Raw genomic sequence first — 27,422 nt, 5'->3', positions numbered from 1 at the left:
GGTTTTGACCCAGACCCCTGGACCTCGATTTTGTAACAAATTTTGGAAGAGATTTGAACTAGATTCTGAACCAAATTTTATAGTTTTGATCAGGTTTTTAACCAGATTTCGGGCCAAATTTTTGATCAGATTTTAAACTAACCGAGATTTTAAATCAGGTCCTGATAACCAGATTCTGCATCACATTTTGGACATTTTAAATTTGATGTTGGTCATATATTATGCCAAATTCTGAACCTGAATCAGAAGTTGGACCTTCACCAGATTTCGATCGATGCCCGATTGATGGACCACGAAATTGGTCCGCAATTTTTTAAGGTTGTACAAGGGACAAGTGTTCCTGAGAGACGTACGGCACATCAGAACAGAAAAGTTTTGAAAATGTGTTCCGAGTCCTCTTTTGCTATGCCACAGAAGCGACATATATCATCCTGAAGTTTTCCCATATGGTTCAGAGATGACAGCGGTTCGGACAATGTCCGATTATAATAAGACCAGTATAAATGCTTAGATCTTTCTTCGAAAGCTCCGGGATTTGGGACTTATTAAAATGTTTTCAGATGAACCGTTTTGAGTTGACTTTCGTACATTCCCATGCTTTTAGCTCCATTTTTAAAGCAAAAGCAGATAAGCCACAGAATGGTTCAGGTGCTACGAATTGATGAGATGATCTGAGTGTTGCAAACGCATCAGTTCTTTCATTGCCATCGATTTCACACCTTGGACCTTGGACCCAGTAGAAGTTGACTAGCTGCACTATTTCTGAGACGAACCACATAAACACGAAAGCTGAATGATTATTCCAATTTACGCGCACTTCGGCGGCATTTGGGAACCCGAAATAAAAGCTGTGAAATTGCACTTTAAGAGGGGTTCTTGCTGCATACAAACACTTTTGTATGAAGAACATTCTACGGTGTTGGCATAGATTGGCGAGCGTCCGCTTGCCCCTATATTAGATGACCCGAATGAACAGGATCGGTACCATTACTTTTGGGCATTTTTTATGCCAAGTCTCTTTTTCTGCTTACTCCTAAGACACCCTATACCTACGCTCAAAAATTAAAAAATTAAAATAATTAAATTGATAAAAGATTTATAACCTTTCTATTTGTCAATGGCATTTTGGCTGCTTTTGCGAATTTTATTTGAACTGCCCGCAGGCTACTATTGAATTGGCTTGGCAGTAAGCCGAGCGCTTGTATTCCGACAACCGACATATGAAAAAGCTAGCATAGCAACATCAAAGCAAACCATGATGTAGTGAGTTTTTTTTCTGAAAAGACGAAAAAAATGTCCATGCCGTATTTTATTTTACCTTTTTACGCGTAGGTAACGCGCGAAACAATCCCCACCCTTGCCAACAAGCGGTGGCAAACTGATTGGGATCATTAGTGTCAATTAGTGGATTTCACACATTCACCTAGTCAAACCGGCATCGACCGGCGGCGGCGGCGGTTGGGAAAATTGTGAGTGATCGTTGTGCCGCGTCGCGCCGCACTGCGACGAGAAGGTGCGGTTCGTACCTACAACATGAATTACAACAGCAGCAGCAGCAGCATGTTGTGTCATTTTGTTTCAATCCCACGCTCTCTTCTCAGCAGCGAGTGTTATGTAACAATTATCACAAAGTGAGCCGTGTAAAAGCAGATAAAGCTAAATTAGCCATTTTGAAAGTGGGAGGTTATGTTGGACGAACGCAAACAAATCGTTCTTTTTTTCTTCCACAAAATCATGCCACAAAGTCTATGATGAATTAAAAAAAAACTTCGTCCCACTTTCGGTCAGCTGTGGCCCACGGCATAATCCATATGTTCGAAAACTCTCCTCATCTGTCGTCGTCGTCGTTGTAATTACTGCCGCAACTGGCTCAAGTTCAAGGCCGCCTCTGCTCGTCCTTCACACTTTCTCTCTGTGTGTTGTTCGGCTTGGGGTCCCTTTTGATCTTTCCAATATACATACCTTTCCGAGGAGGAAAACCCCCTCCGGTATGGCCCGGACTGTTGTCCGCCGACAAAGATAATACTGCACTGCACTGCTGGCTGCTGCTGCTGCTGCTTTCCGCTAAGCATTCACTTCTTATGGCCAAGTGTTCTATGCTATTGCTGTTGCACCCTCACACACGTAGTCGCAGCAGTCCCCCGTCGTTGGCTGTTTCGTTTCTCGATTAATGGTTGCATGCGACGAACGCAAACCAGCCAACCAACCAACCAACCAAACGACGACGACGACGGTAAACGCGTCATCGATCGCAGCAAGCGCAGCCAAACCGAAGCTTCTCTCTCCGGTGTCGACGGCTGCAGCCGTCTACCGCCCTGTCCTGTGCACGTACAACAATATAAACGCAGGTTCGTTCACCTTCCTTGTCGTTCTGTAAGCGCCTACTATGCTGTGCTACCTACCAACCAACCACATACCCCTCGACGACTACTGCTGTGTATACTGATATAGTACCGGTAAAATGATGTGTCTCTCCATTGCCGGTGCCGTCGCCACACCGCCATTCCCAATAAGCATCGTCATCATCGATAACAATAAAACACACCGCACCGACATCGGACGACGGGAAAACGAATGTGTGTTTGGCTGGCTGTGGCTGGCTTGCCCTTTTCTTTTCACTTGCCTGCCGTGTGAGTGCTGATGATTGTGCTGCCATGCTTGCTAGCTATGCAGCAACAGCAGCAGCAGCAAGCAGCACCGCACCGGCAAAATAGCATAAGGAAAGACGAGGAGACGAACTTTGCCAAAGTGTGTATACAACAACGTTGCTACAACACAGCTCAGTGTTCAGTTCAGTGTGCCTTTTTTCTCGTGTTTCTGCTGCCGTGTGCCGTGCCGTGCCGTGCCGCACCGGCGGTGCGATGGAGTAGGAAATCCCAGAACTTTTTATTTCCTTGGTCATATAAATGAAGGTCTGACACTTGTTGCTCGCTCTCACCGGAGCTGCTGCTGCTGCTGCTATTGGCTTTTTGATACACCGGACCGACCCTGCTGTCGGCTTTCGGCAACAGCAAATTGATGGCAGGGCGAGGGTTGCTTTGTTTGTTGATACCAATTGCCCATATATTTTTCTCGGATGTTTTTTTTGCTCTTTTGCGATTCTTCGAAGTGACTTTCAATTTTGTTTTTTTTTAGAAAAACTGTGATGGTCGTTAAAGGCCCAGACACAATGCATACGGATTTTACTACGTTGCGGAAATTTGACAGAAAACCCATGGAAAAACTGTCAAATTGCCGCAACGTAGTAAAATCCGTATGCATTGTGTTTGGGGCTTAAGTTTTTCCCGAATTCCGCTCAACAACAACAACAAAAAAGTTCAAATCTGTCCATGACCTACTACTACTACTGCTACTGCCGTTCATCAGCTCAGGTGGCTGACACAGCCACAGGCTGTCTGTCACACAGAGCAAAGCTCCACTAATTTTACGGCACACCTCTAGCCAAGAATGTAAAGTAGGTATTACCGTTGTTGTTTTGCTTTTATCTCAACTCAACTCAACCAGCCAGCAAGCAACGCAGCAACAACTGTTTACGAGATCACGATCTATTTTTTGTTGTTGTTGCGGTCACTGCGGGGAAAGAATTTTGTTGACATTTGAAATAGCAACCGAACGAACGGACTTGACGTGGGAATTTAGACGGAGAAAAACAGGTGGGCCGAGAAATGCGCGTCACTTCTTGACCGATCTATTTCGTTCGTTGGTTCGTTAGAACACGACGACGGTTACGGTTTACGGGGTCAACTAAAAACGCAATCAATGATCATGTTTGGGCGGAATTTGATGCGTATTTGGTTCTTGTGTCCCCGTAGCAGTGTTTGTCCTCAGTGTGCTGCTTTCGATGCCTGGGTTGGGCCCCAACCAAGCCATAAAAAAACAAAACTAATTTAAAATTCTAAAAATATCTCTCGCGTCCGTATGACAAGCACAAGATTTATGATTAATAAAGATGAACCCGCTGTGCGGGGTGACAGGGGCGACGGCAGTGAAAATACTTCACTAAATGAGAGACAGAGAAGTGTGTGGGGAGGTTGGTCCGCGCAGCGGAGAGAAGATGCTCGCAACAAATCACTTTCGCTTAGGCAGAATTCAAATCAACCGAACGGAAATTTGATTTGAGCTCACGATGACACTTGCTTTGATCTGTATACAGTATACAGGCGGCAGCACGCAGCAGGCGGCGACGATACACTAAGCAGGGACGCGTTACGTTTTGCTCATAAAACGGCTGAATTGGCTGCGTAAGTTTCACTTTTTACACGTTATTTTTGCGTGAGTTTCAAAATTGACCTGTTTTTTGTGCGTTTTTCAACGCAGATTTCAAAACTACTGCGTTTTTAAAAGTGTTATAAAACCATGGCGGTCCTGCCAGGAGGAAGAAATAGGAGAAAATGTTGTTGGAAGTCAAGACGAAATCACTAGCGAGTAAAACAAGGCGAATGCACCCCGTTGAAGGAAAAAACCCAAATAACGATGAACGTCTCCAAAGGATGGAAAAGGTACTGGCGGATCTTTCACAGGCATGTGTGAGTTTTCGAGGCTAGAATTTTTTCTCCCGGAAAAATAACATTCTTGCATTTAACGCTCCAAGAGATGTACTTTTCTGCGAATTTGAAGCAATTCTGCTTATGTTTGTTTTATCAAATTCGGTTTTCCAAATCGTTCACGTCACTCCAAGTTCTCATTGCTTGAGAGAACTTGTTGTACTCGACGTGTGTGGGGACCAGAAGTTCCAATTCTGCACGAATTTTCTTTTCACGTTTCCGGATACGATTTGATTAATCGCCATTTTTCATTCAGGTAGCTTTCAACAGCCGTTTGTACTTGATACAAAATTTTCCATCCGGATTCTTTGTTAGAGGAGCCTCCACATCATGGTAGGCTTTGATTTCAATCTTTTTATCGACCCATACTAGCTGAATCGCTCGAGAAAAAACTCTTTAACTCACGCTCTAATTGTTGTGAAAACCAAAACCAAGAGCTGTCAAATGAGACTTAAAACATTCTGAAAGAAAAGCTCGTAGTAGCCCGTCTCGATTATGTTATTTACCGATTAATCACACCATGCTTGTTGCTGCAACAAGCATGCTCAGTTTTTTTTTACTGAATCAAAAGTGAAAAAAGTGGCAAAAATTTACATTCCAACGACTTTTGAAAAAATATTTCAACTAAATCGCCGTCCGCGGGGAGACAACATTCCGTCACAGAGTCTTAAACGTGGTGGCAGGCATCATCGATTAAAAGCAGCAACAACAAAAAAAAAAGAGGTGTGCACTGTGGATGCCCGCGGAAACCGAGCCAAAAGAAGAAGACCGGTCCCGAAAAACTACTTTACCATCTTTGTCCTACCGTTGCATAGGTACATAGAGGGGCACCGATTATGACAACGAAGACGACGACGACGACGACGGACGGACGGTATTTATCATCACCAGCAAAGCAAGCCCTTTGGTTCCGTATTTTTGCAGGCAGGCAACCGAGCAGCCGGTCGATATATCATCCAAAAGGATTCATTTATAATGTAAATTATGATTTACGAGAGACTATCGGTTCCCCCGGCAAAAAAACGGGAAGAAGGGTTTGCTAATAAATTAAAATTTAAGGACCTCCGCCGAACCGGCTCGCTCGGTTCCTTCTTCCTTTTGAGCTTTTGACAAACCAACCAACCAACCAACCGAACCGAATGCGATGGTGGCAATGTGCCACATGGGAGCGATTTTTCGAGTTTGACAGCAGCAGCAGCAGCAGCTAGTTTTTGATAGGATTTTCCGTCGTCGTCACAGCAGGCGATGCCACAGCAACAAAAGCAGCGTATGACGCGAATAAGTGAAAGACGCCGCCGCCGCGCACATGGCGGCGGCGGGGCAGGCAGGCACATGGATCCGAGAGCTGGTTTAACCTAAATTCCTTAAACCGGGCCCTCTCTCTCTCGGCTCGGTTCGGTACAATCGTCGTCGTCACCGTCGTCGCGTTGGCATACATTCACGCGCAGGGGCTTGCACAACATCCCCCTGGTTTGGTGTGTCTGTGCGGAGGGGTCAAAAAGGCGTTTTATTCGTTTTGATTGCAGTCGGCGGCGTTACTTTTTTTCTGCTAAAAAGGCAGCAGTTCGATAAAACACGTTTTTCTGGTACCACCATACCGATGGTGGTACCAGCCAGAACAGCGCAGTTCAGCCCAGCAAGGCAAAACCGCGCGTTACTCCTGGCATCGTGGCAAACCGCAGTCGGAAATTCGATCCCAGATCGGAATGGGCTTGGGCGGCGGCGGCGGCGGATGGCGAAAAAAAAGACGAACATTGAAAGGTACGTAACCAGCTATAACCGACCGACCGACCGAGCTGTTGTGTGGCACTGGAATGGCAGGCAGGCAGGCAGGCAAGTGAGACAGACAGAAGATAAAGGCTGCAGATACGAAAAATTGCCATTAAAAATTGCACGCTGTGGCATCGTGGTTTATGGTCAACGTGGGTAAAACTAGACGCGGCTGTCGCCGGCACCGCAACACATTCGTTTCGTTTTGTGAGTCAATTTGGATGGGGGGAACGCCAGCCGTGCCGTACCGGCTGCCGGGTAGAGGAGGAAACACACCAGCAGCTGATTAGTCACTGCAAGTGACATGGAACTGGCACGAATGCTCTGGTAATTTTCGGCTGATTACCCGCGCTTGTTTGCCACCTAATTAGCTCTTTTCAGATGTTTACCATATTTTTTTTCTGGCTGCAACCAATCGTTTAGCGTGACAATTTTATTTTTAGCAATCAAGTCAGCCAGCATTCTGGCAAAGGCAGAAAATAGAATGACACAAGAACAAGATTAGCCTATAAGCCCGGTTGTTGTAAAATGGTATTTTATGATTTGATGATTGCATCTTGCGGCTCAATCTGACCTTCTCGGATGCACGACTTCTACCTACTAGCTAGTGAGTGAGTGAATGCGCCGGCCATCTGTAGAAGCAAAACGTCACTGGATGAACGTACGAACGAACGAACGAACGTGATCACATTGCAGCAGGCCACGCCAGTGCCTGCTGCATTCATTCTCGACGACTGCACCTACTGGCTGCGCTGTTACTGCCTGCGCGTCCGTGGTATGGGTTGCTGTGTTACTCGTCATAGAAAAGCAGCTGCCCGCGTACGTACGAGTGTAGTAGTAACAGAACCTCACTCAGCTCAGCAAAAAGCCAAACCAAACCAAACCAGAGCCAAACGAAACGGCCGGGCCGGGCCGGGAACCAACCGCCGAGAACGGCGAAGGGAGAAAAACGACGGTCGAAACTATCTCAAACTATGTATGTACCTACACTTTCAACTGCTGCTGGCTGCGGGTAAAGGAGGCGCCATTTTAAAACTTTAAACGACTAGGTCTTTGAGGGACGTCAAAAGCTGTGTGTGATAAGGACCAGACAAAGTTTTTTCTTTTGGGAATAAGTTACGTTCCGACCTGCTCAACAACAATGAAACCGATATATTCAATCAAATCGAGACGAACCGACCGACCGACCGGTAGGTAGGCGTGCAGTTTTATTACCGTTTTATCGCGCAAACGTTTCAAACTTTTTCCATTGGCTTTAAATTTTATTGACACACAATCCAGCAGCAGCAATTGTGGAATTTTTATTGCACACCGCCTCACCTAACCTCACTCACTCACTCATTCGGACGCCGGGCTCGGCCGTAAGTGCCAAACGAATAGACGAAAGAATACACAACCTAAACCAGGTGCATTTTTACTATGCCGGTTTTTTTTCCTTTCTATTTGATGGAGGAAATCGACTGGAACCTCTTAAAACTGACGACGACGACGACGAAGACGGACGGTGAGAAACAATATTGTTGCAGAATGTTATATTTTTAAAGAAAATCGAAAACTTAATTCACACTAGAAGAGACAAGCACAAGAGTGAACAGAACCGTCAACTGACGACGGTCCAGTCCAGACTTCACTCGCTCCGGAATGGCCTTCTATGATTCTTCAATTGAAAATTACATGCTTACTGAATGGCTAAATGGTCGTTTAATCATTACCATTTTGCCCCTCTTGAATCGTACCTACCTATTATTTGTGCAAACGGTCTATAAAAATACTGAATTTAAATGCATTGAGTATGACTGGTTCAGTAAGTATGCTTTATGATATATCGAAAATGGGTTAGGACGACCTACGTGATAGCGGATTACAACCAAATTCCGGGGAACCAGTATTTCTCTGCCAACGATAAGTTTGATGTTCCAGGAAACCTCCGGAATCACAAGATTTCGAAGTTTAAAAGCAAGAAATTCTTGATTTGACAGGCAATTTGTTCATGTGGACAGCGGAGTACGCATTTCGCGACCACTCCAAAAGCGATTTCTTCCTCTTCTGAAGTGTCACTCACTACTGTCCCACGATCTTCTGCTAGGATTAGGCTTCATTCCATTACGCAGAGGTCGTGCTGGCGTGGCATAGGCACTCAAATACACCGCTGCTGCGGCCAATCGTGAAATACTGGGCCATTATGAGGCAGAATTTTCTGAAACATCCTAAAATAGTCAAAACAGTCTCATGGATGGGGTTTTGACCAAAGTACCTACGAGCATTCGAATTCGGAGGTGAAATTCAATAAAGTGTTTCATTTGGTACCCTAAAAGTAGGACAGCAATCGGAGCAAAACTCGAATTTTGCGAATTATTTTGTGTTGCAATTGCAACCCTTTTATTTCACAAATTTTATTGCTCTTGAATCAAACATCATAGAACAAAAATTTCTGCATGAAAATATTGTGGAAAACTTTCCACAATTTTCCTGTGTGTATTCTTGTTAGAGATCCTAGTGAACCATGAAATTCAGTTAGTCAGTTAGTTAGTTTGTTCTTCCGGTGCAGGCAATCAGTGGTAGCAGCTCCCATGGTAACGAGCTAAACAAAGGTGAAATTTTTCCCGAATGTCGGTAGGTCTGCATTCTCCTGAAAAGAGAATTTGATCGAATCGAATTTAACTCCTGAGGTTGTGGAAGTGAAAACATCTGAAGCATTCCGTAGGAAACGGTTCGCACGGAACAACCAGTTCAAGGACAGGTAGAACCGGGTCAAACTCTCTACCAGGTGGGAAGAACCAGGTGAGTCCTTGCTTTGCTACCAAGGTGGTGCTCATTCGTGAAGGGCGTTGGATTGGAAAGCCGTCACCAGAGAAAGGTCACCGGAGCGGTTTCTTACATCAGAGAATTTGGGCTGCTCGGGTGGCAGTTGACCGGAGTGTCAAGCTTGTGTCAAGAGTGTGAAAACCACGTTCGGTTAAAACCTTCGTTAATCTGATGATGATCACACGGGACAAGCAGGCTGCAATCCAGTATCCTCTTCCTCAATCCTGTTGAGGAAACTCTATCGAAGACGCATGATCCCATGCAATATCATGCAGACCTTAAAGCGTTCGGGAAAGCAAGTGACTGAGGACGGATACTGCTGTTAAAGCGAAGATTCTCCAGGATGCCAAGGGTATTGTTGAGTGCCGTGAATAAGAAGAAGACTTCTTATACCTTCCTTTGGATTCCTTCCAGACTGATTTTAGACTTCTTTTAGAACTCTTTTAGAGTTCCATTAGACCTCTTTTAGACTTCCGTTAGATCTTTCTTAAATTTTTGACTGCTTTCTGAATGCTTTTTGTCCTCTTCTGAATTCCTTTCGAAATTTTCAAGATTTTTTAGACATATTTAGACTTCCTTTAGACCTCTTTTAGACTCATTTTACACTTCTGGTAAAATTCTTATAAACTTTTTTAGACTACTTTGAGACTATATTTGGAGTTCTTTAAGACTTTTTTTATGCTTCCTCTAAAGAAAGAAGTTTAAACTTCTTTTAGACTTCCTTTAGACTACCTTTAGACTTTTACGGACTTCTTTAAGACTTCCTTTAGAGTCTTTTAAATAACTTTTTCAATTCTTGTTGGCAACACCGGTACGTAAAATGTAACCGTTCCCATGCCGGCGCCGGAATAACAGGTTTCCTTGGCAACGGACGTTGTTGTTTGGTGATCGCAACCCTATGGACCAGAAATCAAAATTTCGGGACAAAAATATTTGCGGTTAAACGGCATGCCTCAGCTCAATGTGGTCTTCGGCAACTTTTTGAATAAAAAATTGATGCATATTTTGAAGGGGTCATCCAATATTTAAGCGTTACCTAACCAACAATTTAAGTAATAACTTTTTGATTATACTTTTTTTTACCTTTTTGGTTCCAAAATATTAAAGATAAACCAATTTCAAGTAATTTCTATAAATATTTGAAACTTCTACTTTTTTCCCCTTTTTTAGCAATAGACCTTTGTTTATAAACGTCCCCTCAAATCACATTTCTTCTTGTAACGTGTTTATTTCAACAGACAGCTCAATGTGATGTTCTAGAAAATATTGTGCACATAAAAGAGGAATATTTTTGCTCAAGACTGTTTTGATTTATATGCATTAATTAATAAGATATAACAAACTTTAGGTTAATCGGCATCGATAACACCAATCTATTATTCCCATTGAAAGGCCGAGAGGGAACCTACCAAGAATCGTGATGTTCTCGGTTAGTTCCTCAAAGGATCCTGTTCCACTGTTCAACACTTTACATAAGTAGGTGGAGGCTGCTGATGCGTAAGATAACAAATGCGCTCCTAATTTTCAAGAAATGTCCCTGCCAGTGCAATGGAAAACCAACGAGAGCTTGGACCTCTTTCTGTCTTATTTAAAATTCTTGCAAATTTCTTTTAGAATTTTGTAAGAGTGATACGTGTTTGTGTCTTGTCCATCAATATTCGTATTGTAGGGTGCTCTTACACGGTGGCACGGAAGAAAGAAAAGTGTTTCGTTTAGAGCTTCTTAAGACTTCTTCAGGTTATTTTTGTTATGTTTCTTTTAGTTTGTTATTCGAGTCTATTAAACTTCTTTTAGCTTCATTTTAGACTTTTAGCTCGCTTTAGAGTACCTTTAGAATTCTTATAGACTTCTTTTTGAGCTTTTTCTGCCTTCCAGACTGATTTTAGACTTCCTTTAGAGTTCCAGTAGACCTCTTTTAGACTAGATTTCTTTTAGAATTGTTATACACTTCTTTTAGAATTCTTTTTGTCTACTTTTAAACTATTTTTAGCGCTCTTGCTTCTAAATTCTTTCAGGCTTCCTCTAAAAGAAGAGGTTTAAACTTCCTTTAGATTACTTTTAAACTTTTTAGACTTCTTTTAGATGACTTATACATCTTATAGTCAGCATTTAGATCTCTTTTTGATTCCCGTCAGACTTCTTTATTGACTAATTTTGGAGCACTTTTAGACCGTTTTAGACCTTTGGATTTAGAACTCCTTTTGCCTTCTTTTGGATGCTTCCTTGCAGACTTCTTTTCAGACTATTTTTAGAGTTCATTTAGATGTCTTGTAGGTAAGTTTCTTTTGGATTGTTGCTAGAATTGGTAGACCTTTTTTAGAACTGTTTCTGTATTCTTTTGGATTCCTCTCGGAATGATTTTAGAATTCTTTCAGACCTCGTTTAGAGTTCCATTAGAATTTTTTTAGATTTTCTTAAGAATTCTTTTACACTTCTACTAGAATTCCTATAAACTTCTTTTAGAATACTTTTTGCCTACTTTTAGCTTCTTTTCAGACTAAGCCCCTACCTAGCGCCTCCACGTGGCCTTACCCGGTAAGGCCCTCTATTGAGTAGCCAAGCTAGGAGGGCGCGATGATGGGTGGTTCCCGGCTGCCTGATCTCTAAACTTGGACGGGTTTGGATGACGGCTGAGCCACACGGCCTTGTTAGTAGGTAAGCTTAACACGAGTTATTTTAATGATTTGTTTCGTTTTAGCTCATGGAGCAAGCAGCTCCTACTGTACGGTGAAAACTCGGGCCGAAGAAAGTTTAAATAATGCTCATGGATACCAGAAGAATAAATTAAATTAATAATGTAAACTCAAATGATGCAACTCTATTCCATTCGAAGTACTGCTGGTGAGATTGTTCTGTTTTTGTCTATATATCTTCATATAACACATAGTTATGTACCTAAAAACCGGAAGTCTATGCTGGAAGGAGTGTCTTATATCCCATGAAATCATATAAGCGACGTTGCTTATAGATTCACCCAATCCCTTTTGGCCCTTCACGAACAGCATTGACACTTCTTTTAGACTTCCATTAGAATTTTTCTAGATACTACTTTTAGATCCCTTCTTGCCCTCTTTTTGAGTCCCGTCAGACTTTTGCATGACTATTTTTAGAGCACTTTTGGACTTCTTTTAGACTTCATCTGAAACTCCTTTTGCCTTCTTTTGAATGCTTTCTTCCAGCCTTTTTTGAGGCTATTTTCAGAGTTCTTTCAGACTTCATTTAGACTACCTGTAGACTTCTCAAAAGTTTCTTTTTGACTATATTTGACTAGAATTCTCTTTTAGAACGCTCTGTATTCTTTTGGATTCCTCCCAGACTTATTTTAGAGTTCTTTAAGGCAAGTATCTTGATTTTGAAATGAGTTTCGGTACCACTCCTCAAAAGACTACTGTATGTTTTGCCTGCAAACGCCTACAACGTTCCGCCAGGCGATGGCAATGACTTGTGGCCAGAGGTCATGCTGGCGAAAATCAAGCCTTTGGATGACAGTGGAACGTGGAAGCGCACGAACCTGGCCTCAGAGAGGAAAGCCGCTCAGGTCGAAGTACGTCTACGAAGGTAGGCGAACCGCTGCCTTCGGCTATTATCAGCAGTCGAAAGGCGTAGGGACTGTGTAGACTTTTCTTTGCTGGGCACAGGGACCATGCTGTCAGTGCTGTAAGTTCCTTTAGCAGCAACCCAGGAGAGGGGCTCACTGGACAGCTGCCAAAGGTTTTCCTCGTTACCTTAAAGGAACGACGGATCAAGTGCTCGTGTACGGTCAAGATGACCCGGCCGAATTCAGAGGCTCTAGGCAGGCAATCCGGACTAGGAAAACTATGCTAAAACCAGACGCAAATTGAAAATAACCTGCATTCGGCTTTTGTGACAGAGCACAAGCATGAGCTGCCACTTGGAACAATTAAAACGCTCTCAATCGAACCACTGTCAATCAGAACAGAATGCCGGTCGAAACTGTAATAACACAGGTCCAGGTGCACCACCAGTCCCCGTCCGGATTTCGTTGTTTCCGGTGGTGTGAATGAATTAAAAAATTCATTCCCTCTCTCAATATCGATTGACATGACCCAAAAGTTAGGTTCCGAACTGTTTGGCGATGGTAGTAGCACAGGCACAAGGTGCATCAAAGTAAGTAAAAGGACCTTCGATCGGGGCGAGAAAAAAAACCGCGTACTGGAGGATTTACTTTTTCTCGAAAATAGTCAGCAAAGGACACACACAGTCGTCGGATAAAATATGACCGTAAGCCAGCTGCATCGGGAATTATTATTTTTCCGCGTGCCACCCCCCGCGTCCCATCCCGTCCTCTCCCCTCAGACCCACCGAATGTCGCGCTGCTGCTGCTTGCTGCTGGCTCCCATCCATTATTCCGCGGTTCACAGTTCTATATATTTTATAGTTGGATGATTTCTGGGCCGATCGGGGAGGGGGGGGGGGGGGGGTAAGCAGGATACATAGGCCAGCTGCCGACCTCCTCCCGACCGCGGGCATTTATACCGCGCTCCGCGCGCGCCTGATTGGTGTTGCCCCGAAAATAAGCGAGAACTTGTGGCCGGTCGACCGACCGACCGAACCTCTACTCTATCGGAGAAACTAACGACGCGGAGGAATCCCACTGGGTTTGGCGCACGGAGCGAAGCTCCAAAGGGGCGCCGGAAGGGGAGGAGGCCGATATGAACCAGAGAACAAGAAGACGGCAAGGCAAGGCAAGGCAGAACACACGGGGGACGACGCAAGGCAAGGCAAGCAAAGCGGAACGTGCACACTGCGCAAGCAGGAAAGGAACGAGGAAAATATGTATGTATAGCATATAGAAGAAGGCAATATATTTTATTTTATATATACGGGGAGGTTTCAGCTTTTCTCTGCGCGGTTGTTCGGTTCGGTCGGTTCTCTCGCCGAGACGACACACAGTCCAAAATTGCCGCAGCACAGCAGATCGGTCGATTCAGCAGCAGCCATCGCCATCGCCAGCGCCACACACACAAACGCTGCTGGGGTGTGTGCGGTGCGGTGCGGTGCGGTACGGTGGACGGGTGGACGCGAAGCGGCAAGCGGGGAAATGAAATTTTAGAATCAATTTGATATAAACTTTCTTCATCCTGCCTGCTTGCCTGGCCTGCCAGGCTCGGGGGTTCGCATCAACAATAACAACAATATTAGGAGAACACTTTCTTCTCCGTTAGAATGTCATTTAACTTGGCAGCAGCAGCAGCAGCAGCAGCAAGCTGCTTCTTAAATCCTAATTACGAATCAAGCTTGATCAAACCAAAGCGGAACCACCGCCTTAGGCGGATTAGTCATCCGAAACTGCTGAACGATGAAGTTCACTTTTTTGTGGGTCAATAGCGTCATTAATTTCCCATCTGAGAAGGATGAACCCCGCGCGCGCGAACTAATCCATCATCAATCATATCGGCGAAACTACGCATGTTTTTCTGTCGGTGCCACACGCAATGGAGAACACATTCTTAATCCGTACCGTACGTACTTCAATCAAAGTAGGCATGTTATAGAACCAAAACAGGGTGACTCTTTAAATGCATCAGCAGATTTTTTTTCTTTTTTCATTTCTTCTACCCACTCTGACAGAGAAAAAAAACCCGATTCTAATTACCCTCACAATATATGGCTAATGAACCATGCAAGGGCCCCGTTAATTGCATTATAGGCAAGCCGGCTATTTGCATGCATGCGTTCGTGTTAGACCGGGCGGTGTTTCGACCCGGAGATTAAATATTCTCCGCCGATTGATCCGGGGTAGGTGATAAATTTGGATGAAATTCATTTTTTTTCCTCTAATCGTACACGTACGTAGCATTCGGCGTAGACTGGCTGCTGAGTCACAGAACGTTTTAGCTGGCACTGGAAACTGGAGGAAAAATGATAAATGCGATGACTAGCGAAAATTCAACTCGGGGATAAGCACGGCACGGCACGGCACGGCACCAACCAATCAGCGCAGCGCGCAGCACTGAATTTCGAACGAGGTGAAAGTTGTTTTAAAATAACCGAAATGTGGATAAAAATCGATATTGTGCTGCTTTTTTATCCACGGGATTTAATAACATTTCTTTCTGTTTAAACATTAAACAACTTTCACAGCCAAAACTGTAATTTTAGAACTAACAAAATTAGGCACAGTAGCCTGTGCGCGTCTGTGCTCAGACAGTGTTTGACAGATGGAGCACGATTATGGCTAATTATGGTGGACGCAACCTAGTGAAAACCATCGCAGTTCACTGAGAAACAAGTCAGTGTCTGTCTGTATTCGCCTAGTTTCAGTTCTCAGTGTGAATACTGACTCTGGTTACTGTGGCAACTTCCCGAATGTTGAGTTTGTTTAGCGCTTCAAGAATTGTTGAAAAGAACAAGATTTTCGGTGAGGAATTTTACTTAAAACTTTTGCTCAAAAATGTAAATTAAATCAACGAAAACGCGTCATTTAAAGTGAAAGTGAAATGTGCTGATATGATTTTCAAGAAATGGTTGAAAGGTTTGATTGAATACCACATATGTAGGTATACTGTCTTTCTCGTTTCTTATCATGTAGGACGACTACGCAATTTTGCAAAGGTTTGTCACGCAATTTTTTAGTTTTCTGTATTGTAATAAATCCTTTGTAACATTTCTATAAATTCTTTTTTATATTTTCTATAAACTTATGGTTGAACGGAAAAAACAAATAAGTAATGCAGGTTATCATTTATCACTGGTTCACTTTCGTCAATTTCCTTGCCATCAGCTGATATACAGTAATGTTCCGATTTTGTCAGACAGCCCCATGTTGAATTTTGGGTTGACAAAATCGGTAAAAAAAATTTCGAATTCAACCGAAAACAATAAACCGGGCACAGCGCACTGACTGACCCAGAAACTTTTTTGGTGCGCATTAGCTTTGAACTTATGGAACCTTTGGAAGAATTTCTTAAAATTAAAAGTTCTATCGTTCAGCGGAATTCAAATTTTGATTAATCCCCCTAAAAGTGCCATAAAAAATTTATTTTTCTTCAGTTTCAATATGACACATTGATGTGTTCTGCAAAGTTTTACAGCATATTATTACAAGAAATTTTGCTGAAGACAGTAACCTTCTCTCTCTTCAGCAAAGATAGAAAAATCCTATTTCTCATAAATAAAAAATCGTTAAAATACTTTCAAGCAGGTTGAAAAGTATTATAAACCATCTTTAAAAGCACAAAAGTTAAACTTTGTTTATAAGCTGACAAAATCGGGATAAAAAGCTGATAAAATCGGGGGTAGACACTGTATAGCCCCACTAATTGTGACAGGTTGGTTTGAAATATAATTGCCTTTCAACTAACATACGAACAGCGAATATCATCAATCAGCTAACGTCCTCTGCACATTAGTATGTAGCTCTTTTTGACACTGTTTATCAGTAGGTATTTCTTCACTCTTGACAGCAATACAATCGAAAGTAGGTAAACAATTGCATGCAACTAATTGTGAAGCAACAAATTAAATGCCCAAAACCCTGTTCTGTTAACCCCTTTTTTACATAAGACTTTTTCAGTTTTGAACAATTCCTTGCAGTAGGTGGATACAATCGAAAAACATCATCACCATCATCAATAGACGACTTTCATTCTCAGGGGTGGTTGTTATAAGAAATTCCACAAATTTTGAATTTGAAATTCTCAGGAAAGCTACTACTACTAAACGGGTGACCTACCCCTATTATCACGTCTAACCACTCTTTCCAAAACAAAATGGCCTCTTTTCACCATATGATCCACTGTTTCTCCGGCCCGACAACAATACTTGGAAGTGACCTATTTCTACCTACTAGGAAACTAGAATGGTTCTGGAGTACACTCAAGTCGCTTTTTACACGAAGGATACGTCCCGCGTAAATTAAAACCGTGTAAATTCCGAAATTCGCGTAAAAAAACCGCGTAAATTCCGAAATTCGCGTAAAAAAACCGCGTAAATTCCGAAATTCGCGTAAAAGACCACGTAAATTCCGTAAATCGCGTAAAAAAACCACGTAAATTCCGAAATCGCGTAAAAAACCGCGTAAATTCCAAAATTCGCGTAAAAAACCTCGTAAATTCCGAAATTCGCGTAAAAACGCGTAAATTCCAAAATTCGCGTAAAACAAAACAGGTAAATTCCGAAATTCGCGTTGAAAAAACCACATACATTCCGAAAACCGCGTAAATTCCGAAATTCGCGTAAAAAAACCGCGTAAATTCTGAAATTCGCGTAAAAAAAACCGCGTAAATTCCGAAATTCGCGTAAAAAAACTGCGTAAATTCCGAAATTCGCGTAAAAAACCACGTAAATTCCGTAAATCGCGCAAAAAAAACCACGTAAATTCCAAAATTCACGTAAAAAAACCGCGTAAATTCCAAAATTCACGTAAAAAAACCGCGTAAATTCCGAAATTCGCGTAAAAAAAAACGCGTAAATTTCGAAATTCGCGTAAAACAAAACAGGTCACAAAACATTCCGAAATTCGCGTTGAAAAAACCACGTAAATTCCGAAAACCGCGTAAATTCCGAAATTCACGAAAGCGACTTCTGTGTATGAAATGATTATGAAATATAAAATCTCCTATTTATTTCTGCTGTAGAACGTGATTTGTTGGTGCTTCCAACTTAGGATAAACCTTTACTCCAGCTTAAACGCTCTTTAGTTAATATAACAGTGCAAATATCCAGTCAATTGCATGTTTTAGTTGAAATTCATGGGTGTTGCTGGCGAACCTGCTGCATCACGTAAACAAACTAGTGCTATTGATTCACTGTGCTGGTCCATCGCGAGTCGTAGCATGGTAAAAACAGTCAACCAATCAATACGCTCGATGCTTTGTTCGTACTGCCACAGCTAGCTCACCCCGGAGCGAAGAAGTTGGATATCGTCCGACATTCTCTCCCTCTTCTGGAGAAAGACGAGAACGTCGAACGGAGCCTGGTTTCGACCACTCTGGACTGGAGTTGCGCAACCATAAAGTGCAGCAGAAGCTGAAGAGGAAAACCTAAAGAACAACCTCGGCCCATTATACCAACAGGTCACTGGAGGAAACAGACCGGCTGAAACGCTGGAGGAAACAGACCGGCTGAAACGTTATACCGAAGAAGTTGCAACTGATAGAAAGGATCTACTGCTGCTGATCGTCAACGTCATACAAGAGCTCATGAAACAACATTCTGACATAGCTAATGGCTAAGGTTCCAAAAAACTGCCGTAAGGCCGCCGCTCGGCCGACAGCAATGTTGCAAATCAAACGAGAAACAAACGCCACCTCGCCTGTACATAGTCGTGAGCGCACTACGTCGTAGCGTCTTTCTGCACAACCCGCTCACGAAGCCAACCAAATTCAGGAGCTGTCAACGGCCCACGAGCGCCACCCACACTAGGATGTATGGCGGCCGATTTTGCTTTACTTCTCTTCTTCACCTTACACCCGCACGGTGTACAAGTGCGGACTTCGCGAGCGATCGGGTCCGGTAACAACTGCTCGGGAAGCGCACTGACAAGCGAGAACGACGACTTTGGTTCTGTAGGTTCCTTTGTATCCAGTAACCCCTCTAGAACGCTTCGATGAAAAGCTGCAAACTAGCAAAAACTGCTATATGTAAGTGTTACATTCCGTTTCCTGAAACTGGACTCATTCAACAAAATTGGCAGTCAACTGTTAGAGAGAGTACAGAACAATTGTGGAACCGGTGCAACGACCCTATTGACTCGAACAGTTTCTTCCAGTTCGACGATCGGCTCGCTACTCAATGTCGAATCTCAAAACCAAACTAGGAGATCAATGATTTTCGCATGGAGTCCAGAACTAGCGGTCATGAATGGAGTTAATTGTTTTTTCCAGTTGAGATTCGAACATATGACGACGACTGGCTCGCTGTTCCAGTATTGTACCTCACCGCCCAACTAAGGAGGCTAACTAAGGAGCTGCTCACATCGAATCCAGTTTGAACAGCACGCAAAATGACTTGCCACTGACGACTCAGTCAGGTCAATTAGGCGAGTTATTTTTGGGTCGACATTACTTCAAATCCATGCATGTTGCCTGTGGAACGTACTATATCACACAAACAAACTAGTGCTGAGAATGAAATCGATTGAAGTGGACGGAATCAATCTTTTTACTTTCTAGAATTATGTTGGACAGTATCCTAGACGCGTCCTTTGCGTTCTCTCAATCGATTTTGTGTTTCAGGCAGATAGAATGCACCGCTACACTCGAATTGTTGGTCCTTTCGCCCTCCACAGCTTTTTTATGTTCTTTGAGCAGAGTTTTAAATTTTCGACGGGTTTCCCCGATATGCACAGCTAAGCAATCCTTACAGGGAATTTTGTAGATACCCAACTGTTCTTCGGGTGGAACCTTATCTTTTGGATTATTTTAAAGCTGCTGCAATGTATTACCACTTTTATGAACCACAGGGAAACCATGTCGTTTGAGAATTTTCCTAATGTGGTTCTCGTCACTTTTGGGTAAAATGGCATACTGATTCTGTGGATTTGCCCTTTTTCCGGCTGTAAAGTGGTGGTTTCTTGACGCTGCATTCTACGAATATGTTTTACCGATTATCTTATCTACAAAACCGTCTTGTCGTACCCGTTTAATTCTGCCACTTTTTGAATTTTTTGACTTTCGGCTACAAAGTCCTCTCTCTCTCCGTGATTCGAATCCGTAGTAATGTAGCGATCTGTAGATGTTGGTTTACGGAAAATGCTGAGCTTCAGAGTATTAACTTCCTTTCTGATAATCAGCAGGTCCAAAAATGGTAGCTTTCCATCTACTTCTCGCTCCACAGTGACTCTAAACACAAAATAATTTCGATCCATGCACTGTTTTGCTACGGAAACGTAAGCCTCTATGTGGTTGGGTGGAGCTCGGCTATGTTCTAAGTGATATCGTAGGCTTTGAAGAGCATCTGGTGTACTGGCCAGCTTGGGAAAAGAGCGCTAACATCAAACGACACCAGAATTTCTCCCCTTTTTACTACAACATCCTCTATCTGACCTGCAAGTTCGACGAAATTCTTCACACTCTTACCGTGTAAAACAGGGTGGTACTTTTGCATTTCTTCAACTAGCCAAGCTGCCATTTTTTCGGTTGGTGTGCAGATATTCGACGAAATTGGTCGTATTATCTTTTGTAGGTTAACATCATTTGAAATCCGCGAATGTTGCCTGAAGTACCAACTACATCACGTAAACACACTAGTGCTGTAGCCTAATGGTTGAAAGTGATTCAAATAATAAATTTTCCAATCGGTGATAGTGATTCGCAAGAGGGAGAGAACAAAAAACTTTCCTTTGCATCAAGTCAACCTTCTAAAATGCTTCGATGAAAGGAAGAAAAAACCTTGGACCTTACAGTTTTTATTCGACAGACTTCGCAGCTAGCGAAGACGAACCAAAGGCTAGCGGCTATGGATCGAGTTAAATGGAAGAATTACGTTATGCGGGCCTTAACACGAGACAACACTTCAAATCCATGTTGCCATGTTGCCTGTGGAACGTACTATATCACATAAACAAACTAGTGCTCAGGATAAAATCAATTGCAGTTAAACTTTTCCTTGCGCTTTAAGTAAACACAAGCGACAAAATCAATCTTTTTACTTTCCAAAAATATGCTGGACGGTATTCTAGATCTTCCTTTGTGTCGTCAAATAAAATGTGACAAAGAGAGAGCAATGTAGCCTGAAAGGCATTACCGTCTTCGACTATCAAATTATGTGATTTTCAGCACGTTAGCAATTTTACTTTCATTTTAACCTTTTCTGATAGGTTTCTAAAGTACCGATTGATATGGCAAAACGCAGAAAAAGAGTGCTTCAAGTTAAGTATCGCTGTCGTCTTCTGACTACGATACTGAGTGCCAACCTTTATTTTAAGGTGAGTTATCGGCGAGAACAAACTACTCTGTAGATCAATTTCTGTATTTTTTTTCCTTACACAAGTTTCAAGATCCTCTACAAAGTTTGATGTACGAAATAATCTGTTCAAAGGATACAAAAGCAAAGCCATGGGTCCTGGTACCGCGTTTGTTAGCCAAACGTCCCGTTGGAAACTTGACCCTTCTTTACCGACTGACTTTGCAGATGGTTATTAGAGAGTACAGGACAATAGAAAATAACCTGAATTAAGTCTCGGGCTTCTCCACGCCCACCCCCCCTTCTTTACCGAGGATGAAGCTTTTTGCCCCGGACTAGTGATACAAATGCTATCGGCTTCGAGGAGCGTAGTGAAGCCTGTTATCCAAGAAAAAAAATATAAAATCAGTTTCCGTGCTTCCCTACTTCTAGGGGCAAGATTAGTATATCACTAAAGTCGCTTTTCACGTGGTCTTTTATGGGCGATTATGTATGCATATTTTTAGAATTATTCACAGTTTTTTTTTTAGGTAAAATTTGGAATTGATGCGGTTTTAATTTACCCGAAACGTATCCTTTGCTTCAAAAGTGACTTGAGTGTATTCGAGAATGACAAAAAAAGGGAAAGAAAACACCGGCATTCACCGGACAATAAATAGCTTTTAGCCATTCCTACAGAAAACGAAGTGTGGAATACAGAAAAATACCTGCACGTTATCATATACACTCAAGTCGCATTTTACGCGAAGGGTACGTCCCGCGTAAATTCCGAAAATAGCGTAAAAAACCGCGTAAATTCCGAAATTCGCGTAAAAAACTGCGTAAATTCCGAAATTCGCGTAAAAAACCGCGTAAATTCCAAAATTCGTGTAAAAAAAAACCGCGTAAATTCCAAAATTCGCGTAAAAAAAACCGCGTAAATTCCGAAATTCGCGTAAAAAACCGCGTAAATTCCGAAATTCGCGTAAAAAAACGGCGTAAATTCCGAAATTTGCGTAAAAAACCGCTTAAATTCCAAAATTAGCGTAAAAAACCGCGTAAATTCCAAAATTCGCGTAAAAAAAAACCGCGTAAATTCCGAAATTCGCGTAAAAAACCGTGTAAATTCCGAAATTCGCGAAGTTGTCTGACTGACTGCCGTTGTTTAAGGTAGCAGCGGATGTAGGAAGGTTGCTGTGTCAACCTGTCTCTTTATTAGCAGCACAATGCCGAATGCAGAGTGTAATTTTGCAATTTCTAAGGACAGCTACCAGTAGTAGGTCCCCGGCAGTACATATTTTACTGGAAAACGAAATCTAGTTAAGTGACACAAACAGAACTGATCTAATCCTTGTTGTGCAGTATTTTTACTTATTCAACTATACCACCTCCCCCCAGCAAAATTGGAAAGAAAGATGTATGGGGCATTTATAGAGCCGATTGTTATCTATAAAATTGCTGAACTAAGGACAGTTCTATCTTATGTATTTACGGCGCACTCCCCTGGTTCACACCCGTTAGTGCACAGAGTGCTCTTTGTGCAGCAACTCAGAGTAAACCTAGAGTGGGCTGTAAATACATAAGACAGAATGATCCTTAATTTTCCTAGTTTAGTTTAGTTTTCTTAAGTTTTTTTGCATTTTAAAATTTGATATGAGTAATATTGCGGCAGTGGCAGTGTATAGAAGCAGTCGAGAAACTAATAAAACCAGCGGTTTAGTGCATCAATGATAAGGAATATGTCCATAGATTAAGCTTGGGCGACAATAAAAACAATCTATCACACCACTTCTGGCTTGGAATCCAACCCACGTTAATCTGTTTTGAAAACAAACTAAATCCAAACAGAAGTGGTTTCTTCTTTCTAAAACTGTAATGAACCTGAAAAAAAAACACTTTTTCCTCTGCACTGAGAAACACTACTGCAAGCTAAAAGTTACTACTACCACTACAGTTACTAACAACACGGTTCTACCCGTCTAGAACTACGTCACTACGGTCACACTACTGATTATTATTAGTAAACGACAGCGCACCAGAGATAACAGCCCCTCGGCGATGCCGCGAGTGCCGAGCGACCGTTTTCTTTCTGCGTTTTAATGCGTTTTATACGTGTTGCTGCTGGCTGCTACTAAACTAGGTATTTGGTTAGGTAAAATTGAATGAAAAATGTGTGGAAAAAACAGCAGCACCAACCAACATCAAAACAACACAGAGAAACTGTCATCAACAGCATTAGAGATGATATTCTTTGTAGTCCCCCTGTGTCAACCTGTCCCCGCTCCTTCCTTCTACCGGGTCCCTCCTCCTTATCTTCTTCCTCTATATCAACATTAACATCAACATCAACATCATCGTTTCGCTACCCAGTCTCGCGCACGGTTTTGTAATTTTCTTGTTTCGATTCGATAGCACAACAACTGACTGATTGATTGGTGAGAAAAAAAAACGGACTGCTGCGATTGTTTTGTTTGTTCGTTCGAACGAACGAACTGTCACTCGATCGAGCTCAATATGATAGTGTACTAATTTGAGAGAAAAATGAGCAAAAATTAAGTTACTTCTGCCCGGTTCCGGACCGGCAGGGGGAAAACGAACGAACGAACGAACGAAGTAGGCCGGTAATAATAGTATGTACCGGGTTGGGTGGGTTTGATGTGATTATCAACATGTAATAAACATGCTGCTGCTTTGATTGATTCTGTGTTTTTTTTTTTCGTTCGTATCGTTTCGTTTCGTTTGCTTACGCGCGTTTGTTTGTTCATGTGTGCGAGAGCAGATGAGTGAGCAATGGGAAAAAAATACGCGCCAAAATTTTTATGCGATTTGCTCGTGGGAGCGGAACAACAAACACGGGCACGGACACGGACGAACTGAAGGAGGGATACTTCGGTCTAACCAAGGGTACATACCAATTGGGTCTGTTGCTGTTGCTGTTGTTGACTGTGGGCTTGATGTTGATTCGGCTGTGGTTGGCTTTGTTGTTGTACCTGATGTTGTTGCTGCTGTTGCTGCTGCTGTTGTTGCTGCTGCTGCTGCTGTTGTTGCTGCTGCTGCTGTTGCTGTTGTTGCTGCTGCTGCTGTTGCTGTAGGGAATTGTCAAGAGCATTTTGTCCTCCGGGGTACCACCACTGGGTGGTCGGTGCAGTACTGGCCATCGTCGGTGGATCACCGGGCCTGGATACGACCCCGGCTGTGCTCATTCCGAGACGGTAGTCGTAGGGAGAATTTGCGGTGGACACCGTTACGCCCGATATTGTCGTAACCGGATTCTGAAAGCTGTTAGCCATTTTGTAGGAGAAAAGCTGCTGAGTTGCGGACGTTGACGTTGTACTATTGCTTCGGGCATTATCGTTACTGTGTGCCTGGGTCTGCTGTTGCTGTTGTTGTTGTTGTTGCTGCTGTTGCTGCTGCTGCTGCTGCACGGCAACCTGATGTTGCAATTGTGCCTGCTGCTGGGCGAGCTGCTGCTGATGATGCTGGTTCAGAAGATGTTGGTGATGCTGAATCGTTTGCTGATCCGTCGACGAGATACCACTGGGCCACCATACGGCCTCGTCTCGGGTTCCCCAAGCACCGCGATGGTGCTCCGACATGATGGTTGCGTAAACTTTACCTCGAACGCCCGCACTTTATTCTTTCGACTCTCCTTTTACTTCGTCTGTGTACGTACGTCGTACCACACCACTTCCTGGGTTATATCCTTTGGTTGTTACAGCAGCGCGGCAATTAACACACTTCACACTGTATCCCACACTAACTTATGCTCTTCTCTTCTTCCGCTTTCCTCACACTCTTCCCACGCGCCACCTAAGGGCGCTTCTCGGACCGATCAAAATAACTTCACTGGCAATCGTATATGTACACTAATTTTTCCTCCTTTAGAATTAGCGAGCAAAAAAAAAAAGGAAAACCAAAATATAAATATCGAGTTAAACGTACAAATTCGCGCACATCCTTTTGATTTCCTTCATTCCCACATAAATATATGGCACAGAAATTATATTTATAATTCGAATAAACGAGCGGCTCACAAAAGTGCACGGAACGGAAAAAAGAAGTCGATATTATCTCCGTCTTATTTTCCTCCACGGAGCGCAACGCAGCACACGAGACACCACACCAAAACGCGCTGTACACGGCTCCCGTATTGTGGAGTATTATTACACTCTTCTTTCGAATAATAAAAATTTCCCTTCTTTCGCGCTGGCAAAGCAGGCCCCGAGAAGCCGAGCGCATGAGAAAAAAAAACTCGCTTGCGAAAAAGAGCACACTCTTTCTCTCGTGTGTCGCCGCAGTCCAAGTCCAGTGCCAGTCGCAGACACGCACACACCGTCAAACGAGCAACTCGCTCACACTCGCTCTCATTGCACACTTCGAGCGCTCACAAAACGCTCGTTCGCTTCACGGCTCGCCAACCGACTCACGCTCACGCTCGCTCATTCAAACTCAAAACGTTTCTCCCAGACTCTCACGAAGTGAAAAACAACAGAAAAAAAACAGTACTTTTCAAACCGAGCGAACACTCTTTTCACGCAATGGTTACTGCGCGCTTCGACGAACGGTTTTACACACACACACACTTGTACGTTCAGTGCAAACGAATAGGAAAAATTCAACCGGAAAAAGCACTCTCTCCCATCCAACCATCCATCTCATCCATCCAGCGCACGGCACATACACATCACACGCACACATGTGTGCATACACAGGCAGCTCAGCTCGGCACTGTACAGTGCAAAAAGAACTTTGTGAACACGATCAAACACGGGGGCCTACAAACGGACGACGACGCGCGGTCCCACAATTTCACAAACGATGTATTTTTTGGCGAAATGGGCGCGTTCGTTCATGATTCGCCCGTACGGACCTTCCAGGTCCGTTCAAAAATGAAAAATAATCTTGAAACTAGGGAAAAAAACCGACGACACCAGTTCTTCTTGTGCACACTTTTGTTAGCCGTCGTTACTCTCCACCCCGCGCGAGGTAGCTCGGAGGACGTGGACACTTTGTGGGGAACGGAACGCGGAACGCGCTGTGCTGCTGCTGCTGCTTTGCGACGAGAAATTTTCCCAAAATCGATAAATTTTTCCGACACCCCGTCGTCGTCGTCTGCTGAGTTGCTGCTGAGGGGAAAAAACGGTACGCGGGAGAGGATTTTTGTTTTGGAAAATTTTCCAGGAATCGCGCACGTTCACTTTGTTGGATCTCGTCGAAGGTCTCAACGACGACCGACGACGACGGCACGGCAGCACTCCCGTTTCCGGTCAATTTTTTTTCCTTTTTTCAACTTCACCCGTCGGCTCGTTTTTCGCACTATTCTCGACCGTTTTTTCAGTCACGTCATGATGGTGTAATCCAGCTGGTTCGTTGGTTGGTTAGTCAGCCATTGTGTGTGCGCCTAGGGGCAGCACAATGGACACAAAATGTTCCACTCGATCGCACCGCCTGCTTCGAACGAACCGACGCCTTTTCCGCTTCACGTCACGTCTGCGACGTGCGGCTGTGTGTTTCGACGAAACCGGAAAAGGCTTCTTCCGGTCACCAGATGGAACCGTTCAGCAGAGTGTGTTCAGCGGGGTGAAACCGTCGTCGTCCGAAAAGTACGTATTCCAAAACATTCCCGGAGAATATTCTTCCGCACAAACCACACGACACGATAGTAATTAATAAACGCGTGTTCCCAGCGTAGCAAGCTGTGGTCGATTCACGATCACTGCTGCACAGTAGGGAAAAATAGGCACCATCAAAACACGCGGGTTCACCAGATAACAACACACTCGGCGGCGGCTGCCATCATTTTCGCTTTTTTCACGTACACTTGAATAAAAAAAAACCGCGCGGCAAAATTCCACTTCCACCTCGGCGGCGGCAAGGTGGCCCAAGGTCTGGGCTTAAAAGCGCGGAAGAGGTTATAATTCACTTTTATATTATTGAATAATACCCAGCAAAAATCGTTTGCGGTCTAATGTTTTGTGTTTTCTTCCTGCTCCTCCTCGCCCGTCGCACAATCAATCGCACTGCACACGTAGTGTAGGCCAGAAACCAATGCTTTGCAATAGAAAGCGGCCTGTTTTTGCCAAGCCAAACCTTACGAGATATATTCTGTATATTATTACCGAAAAGTACACACCGTAGTAGAAGACCAGCAAAAGAATAATATTAATGCGTCGCAGCAATAGGCAAGAGCGAGAAACGCGAGGTTGCCCCGAGATGATACACCACATATAATAAAAGTACAATCGGTCCCTATTAAGAAAAAATAACGCTTCATCGCTTCTTTGCAGGCAAGGCAGAGAGAACACACTCACACTAGGAAGCAGAAAAAAACGAATACCAGCGCAGAAAAAGCGTCAGGCACACATACACCGACAAGCAGCCAGAGGAAAAATCCTACCAAACTACTTTGGGGTACGCGTCGTTGCCTTTGCGCTTACGAAACGTGGCAACGTTGCA

General features: G+C 43.4%; 1 protein-coding gene across 8 annotated transcripts in view; it reads right to left on the bottom strand.

Annotated features, from left to right (window-relative positions):
* LOC128732780 (high mobility group protein DSP1) overlaps positions 1 to 27,188 on the bottom strand; it is a 77,201-nt gene extending 50,013 nt beyond the window's left edge. Inside the window, exons 1-2 of one of the 8 annotated variants that reach the window (XM_053826147.1) lie at positions 27,100 to 27,188; positions 23,879 to 24,845 (exon numbers count right to left, since the gene is read on the bottom strand). In XM_053826147.1, the coding sequence (XP_053682122.1) occupies positions 23,879 to 24,562 (684 nt within the window). In that variant the 5' untranslated portion in view covers positions 24,563 to 24,845; positions 27,100 to 27,188. The other 7 variants (XM_053826146.1, XM_053826148.1, XM_053826151.1 and 4 more) reach the window with 7 other exon arrangements.
* Between the last annotated feature and the right edge of the window lie 234 nt (positions 27,189 to 27,422).

The sequence above is a fragment of the Sabethes cyaneus genome, chromosome 1 (genome assembly GCF_943734655.1).
Source record: "Sabethes cyaneus chromosome 1, idSabCyanKW18_F2, whole genome shotgun sequence".
Lineage (NCBI taxonomy): Eukaryota > Metazoa > Arthropoda > Insecta > Diptera > Culicidae > Sabethes > Sabethes cyaneus.
The sequence above is the reverse complement of the archived record's forward strand: the minus strand, read 5'-3'. Positions and strand labels throughout refer to the sequence as shown.